This window comes from Lathyrus oleraceus, chromosome 5 (genome assembly GCF_024323335.1).
Source record: "Lathyrus oleraceus cultivar Zhongwan6 chromosome 5, CAAS_Psat_ZW6_1.0, whole genome shotgun sequence".
Classification (NCBI taxonomy): domain Eukaryota; kingdom Viridiplantae; phylum Streptophyta; class Magnoliopsida; order Fabales; family Fabaceae; genus Lathyrus; species Lathyrus oleraceus.
Window position 1 is genome coordinate 380,625,014 of NC_066583.1, and position 5,261 is coordinate 380,630,274.

Here is a 5,261-nt window from a genome sequence, read left to right on the forward strand (position 1 = left end):
CATAACTTGATATATAAACATCTAAAATGTATCTTTTTCCATCATCAAAATTTAAAAGAACCGAATTCTAAAATAAATTCAGATAAGAAAAATAACAATCACCTCTATAACAAAGGACAAACATGTTATTAAGTCAAAAAATAATACAATCACTATTTAAAAAAAATATAATATCCCATTGTCTACTCAAAGATTAGTCTTATAGTGAAAAATAAATAAATTTATATAAATAATTTAATGTGTTTGTGCTACAAATTGTTATAAATAATATTGTAAATTTTGTTATTCATATATTCAATATTATTTATAAAAATATTTTTGAATTAATTTTAAATAAATGATATTATGAAATCATTTAATTAGATTAAAGTCTAAAAAAAAGTGTTTTTTAGTAAATAAAATTAAAAAAAGTTTTACTAAGCCTTATTTTTCGTAATAAAAAGTTAAGTAATTTTATGATAATTAATTAAATAACATTTATATTCTCCTAATATTTTCTCTTCTTATCCACGGTGTAAATGCCACGTACTACCTTTCGCTCCACTTTTAGCCAGTGGCGCCCACCTAATATGACACGTGTCAACATCACATTGCATTTCACGAACGAACTCTTCAACAACTTGATATATATACACCCTACTAAGAGTGGTGTGCTCGTGTGTGACACTGTGCACTCTCTTACACTGTACCATCACTCCCACTCTCTCCGTCTAAATAGCTTCCTCTTCCTCGCTCTCGTTTTTTTCTTCTCATTGCGTCTCAACAAAATCGAATCTGAAAATCTCAATCTCAACGCAAACAAACCCTAATTCCCTAAAATTGTAGCTCGCAACACTGTAATTTCTTTCCCCTCTCTAAGATTCGCTTATCCAATTCGTGCAGTTAGGTTTTTTATATAGCGTTTTATATTTAACATACATCAGGGATTTTATATTTAAATGGCGGAGGAGGAAAAATGGTTTTTTTTGATATTTTTTACGCGAAATTTTAAACCCTAGGTCTGTGGTTTTTGAAGGGGGGGAGTGGTTTCCGTTAACTTCATATTAGGGTTTTTTCTTTAGGTTCTTATATGAGTATATATATACTAGTGTTAATTTGACATGTTCTTGATGTTTATCTGGAATTAATTTTTTTTTCTTTTTACTGATATGTGAATTTTTCTTAATATTGGTGTAGGTATTTGTTTTGCTGCCATAGTTACAGCACAGAAAGAGGTACGGTTGCTAGTGATTATTTTCCTTGATGAATTTAAATTTGAAATTTATTGATTCTGTAGTGAATGGTCATTGGTCATTGTGTGATTTCTGCTGAGTTTGTGTCTCAGTTGAAGTTTTATTTTTTTATGGTCTCATGCAAATTACCAAGTTTCAGCTACCGATGTTTGGAATATAGTTTAAACGAATTCCAAAGAATCAGAATTGATTTCTTTTGTGTTGATGCATTTTGGCGCTTTGATACTGAGGCCTAGTACATTGCGAGTGATTAGGTGTGATCTCTGATGGTCTGATTATATAGTTTGAAATATAATTCACTAGTCTTGCATGGTATAGTTACATCACATGCTAACAGCGCCCTAAGTTTAATGTCATTGTAAAAGCCGGGAAGACTTCATACCAGTATTTGTCTTTTTTGTATTGTGATATATGTTATCCTTAGTAGTCATGTTATTTTGGGAAGCCACCGTATTGTCTAGAAACACGGTGACAATGGAGTTAGCTAGTACTGTGGTATTAGTGTTATTAGGTCTGTTCATGGTTTGGTTTGTAGAGAAAACTGAAGCGAACCTAAGCTAACATTAGTTCAGTTCACAATAACTGAACCCAACTTTTAGTTGTCCGTTCTGTGCCAAACCAAACTGTCATAACAGTTCTGTGAACCGGTTCTGCATTTTCTTACTGAACTGAACCAAAATAGAATGGAAACCATTATTTAAAAATGTAAATTATTTTCTATATTTCTATATATCAATTTTAATAGGTTGATGCACACAAACATAGTAGACAGATTCAGAAGGAGGTCATTTATGTTCAGAAACAAAAATTCCTCAACCTGATAGATCGGAAACATACATGAAAATTGAAAATAGAAAAACAAGATCAAAGGCAAGTGTCAAAGCACAAAGCAACAATATTCATAAAAAAAATATCAAAAACCAAAATCAAATGTATACACCTGCCATATTTGCAGAAAATTAAATTGAGAGGTTGCTGAGAATTTTGGGTGGCTAATCCATTTACGACAGAGATTCTAGTTGTGACATAGTTTCTACTCTCGTCGTCACTGCTACGTGATGCAAATGTTACTCGCTACAGTGTTGCCACATGATACAAGTGTGCGACGACACTGCTATGCGGTTGACCTTTTTGAGCAATGGGTGGCGATGCTACGCCCGACGGCTGAATTTAAGACAAAATTTGGCAGACAGAGCTTCAGTTATTATCTCTACTTTTTTTTTAGGATTTGTTTGATTTAATTTGGTTTTACTGATCTGATTTTATGCTATTAGAATTTGTTTTGGTTCAGTTATGTTATAGTTCACTACTAGTTTCTAATGAATGGTTCGGTTCACAAACCGTTTTAATAATCAAGGTCTGGCTCTCAATTTTACCCAACGGTTCAGTTTAAAATCAGCTCGGGTCTCCAGGTCAGTTTGGTTCTTGGATTTTTTGAACACCCCTAAGTGTTATTCCAACATAAAACTGTCAAATCTACTTGATATGGATTAGTTTAGATGCAATTTTGTTGTCATTTGTTATGATCTTAGTATTTTGGACTAGTAGATTTTTCATCGTCCTTGGTGCAGACTTCATAGTTTTTCTTAGATTATTGAGAAAACTATCTATGATCCTATGATGCTGATATTTAAAATACTCCAAGTAGCTTTTTGACAGTTTTTAACTTGTTTTTCTTTTTATAATTAGCTAAAGACATTTTTCCTCTTATTGTAGGCACTAATTTAACAGATAAGCCAAGATGGAGCAACAGAACCAAAATAATACTCCAGATGGTTCAGGAGATGTGCCTCTGAAGCGCAAACGTGGTCGCCCACGGAAATACCCAAGGCCAGATTCAGCAGAGAGTTCCTACATGCAACTTAGTCAAAACAGAAAGCAGACTCCTATTCGTGCTGAACATGCTCCAGTACCTCCTGGATTTCAAACAGTTAATGGTAATGAACACCTTCAAAGGGGCCTAGAAAATGAACCAAATGATGCAGCGGTGGGTCAGGTTGTTTCTGGTGTAGTTGAGGCAATATTTGATGCTGGATATTTGCTCAGTGTTAGAGTTGGTAATTCTGATACTACTTTGAGGGGGCTAGTCTTTAAGACTGGACGTTTCGTTCCCGTTTCCCCTGAGAATGATGTGGCTCCAGGTGTTCCAATGATCCAAAGAAATGAGGTTCCCTTCCCTTCAAGACCTACTCAGTTTCATACTCCTCTTTCAAAAGAAAAGAATGGGCAACCTGCTAGCGCTTCTAGAATTGAAACCCTTCCAATGAATGGTTCACAATCTCTCCCTCAGGTTCCCAGAGGAACAGTTAGTTCTGGTAACTTGGTTGCTGCTTCCAGAACGAACGCTCCTTATGCGACTGGTCAAACTGCTGATCAATTAGCCAGAGGTAATGTGGTGCCGATTTTGTTCCAACCTAGCTTTTTAAACGGGATGACGGTTTCTACTTCACCAGTACAAATCACCCCAGTTTCTCTAGCGGGTGGAGTGAATACTGTGGGCAAGGAAATTCCTGTAGATGGAAATCAAGCACTTAACTCTCCTGCTCAAACTAGCCAGAATTTGTTTCCAAGTAGCGCGCAAAGCAAAGGTGTTCACTCGAATTATCAATCTTCTTCTGACGTGTTGAATAAAAATGTGGACAAATCATCAACAGTGGCTAGCATGCCTTTTGAGCAACTGGTTACTGAAGGTGTTAAAAGGCTCGAAACTCCAACAGATGCCCTGGATTCAAAGACCGGAAACAGCATGTCAGGCGATAACATTATTCAGGTAGACAAAGTCAATGATGCAGGTCAATCTGTCTTGATCGAGCCTAATTATGCTTCTATTTCTGCTTCTAAAGCTTCAGACTACACTGAAACTGGCAAAATGACCGAGCTTTTGCAGCAGGTAAAAAAAAGGCTTTGACTTATTTTAATTGAAGGATAATATAGGAATAACTTGGTTAAATAGGATGAAATTAGTTGAGATTTCAATACACTGATGTGTTGTAATGTGATAAGGTTCTGCAGAATAACAAAACAGAAAACCAGGAAGCCAAAGCAGCAGAGGCAGGATCTGGAGACAAGTTAGATGATATAAGAAGTTTTGGAACTGGATTTCAAGATGGTGGAACTGTTCATTCAACAAATCCTTTCTGAGCATTCATTGCTTAATTTATATATATTTTTTATAATTATCAGTGGCTATTGTGCCAGCAGGATTATCTATAAAAAATAGTTTAAGTTATTGGCAAAGTGAAATATTTAGGGTTTTCAAGTTAGTTTCTAGGATCTTTAATAAATTAAATTTGCAAGCCAAGACTGGTTTGTCGATTTTACCTTAATTTTGGATGTTAATTACTTTTTTACAAAGCAAATGTTTTCCAAAACATGATTTAATATTTTAATTTCATGTCATTTTAAGAGGCCTGTTATTCTAATTTACCATGTTCTTCTATATTTTATGATACCATATCTATGCTTTTTTTTGGACATGACACTGTATATAACCTACTCTCATTTAAACACATGCTAATTTATAAAATAGTCTAATTAATTTTACTGAAGTTGCATACATTTTTTTGGGGTGCTTTAAGAGGGCCTAAGCCCAACAAAGAGAAAGAACCACATACAACACAATACAAATACAATTACGACTAACGCGATTATCTTCTAGAAAAAAGTTAATCATAAAAGTTGAGCATTCATCATAGTGAGTATAAGATTAATTCCTTCTTTTGCAAGAGCATCTCCACTCTTGTTAGTCTTGGGGAAAATATGAACAAATCGTATTTTCCCATCTTGCTAAATGAAACTAGGTTTGGTGTAATACCTATTTTTAAAAAAAAATTATTTATATTAATTAATTATAATTTTATATGAATATTTAATTATTATTTGTGTGATAATTGGGATGTGTTATGGCATCATGGATGGGTGACCTTTGGATAGAGAGCGTGGAGAGTGATTAGAGGTTGATAAATTTATTTATAATTATTTAATTGATTAAAATAATGTTTTAGTGTTATTATTTAAATGAAATAATAA

At 33.9% G+C, this 5,261-nt stretch overlaps 1 protein-coding gene across 3 annotated transcripts; it reads left to right on the forward strand.

The window, feature by feature from the left end:
* The first annotated feature begins 651 nt into the window (after positions 1 to 651).
* Positions 652 to 4,654, forward strand: LOC127084931 (protein METABOLIC NETWORK MODULATOR 1). Of its 3 annotated transcripts, XM_051025462.1 has the most exons (5): positions 652 to 836; positions 1,177 to 1,214; positions 2,590 to 2,644; positions 2,949 to 4,122; positions 4,236 to 4,654. In XM_051025462.1, exons 4-5 carry the CDS (start codon positions 2,974 to 2,976, stop codon positions 4,371 to 4,373), a joined length of 1,287 nt encoding a protein of 428 aa, XP_050881419.1. In that variant the 5' UTR covers positions 652 to 836; positions 1,177 to 1,214; positions 2,590 to 2,644; positions 2,949 to 2,973; the 3' UTR covers positions 4,374 to 4,654. The 3 variants fall into 3 exon arrangements, with proteins under 3 accessions (XP_050881419.1, XP_050881418.1, XP_050881420.1); XM_051025461.1 differs by lacking the exon at positions 2,590 to 2,644; XM_051025463.1 differs by lacking the exon at positions 2,590 to 2,644 and having other exon boundaries at positions 4,245 to 4,654.
* The last annotated feature ends 607 nt before the right edge of the window (positions 4,655 to 5,261 follow it).

Coding starts and splice junctions, on each gene's coding strand:
- LOC127084931 (XM_051025462.1), top strand. CDS start 2,974: ATGGAGCAACAGAACCAAAATAATACTCCAGATGGTTCAGGAGATGTG. Junction 4,123..4,235: donor TGACCGAGCTTTTGCAGCAG/GTAAAAAAAAGG, acceptor TAATGTGATAAG/GTTCTGCAGAATAACAAAAC.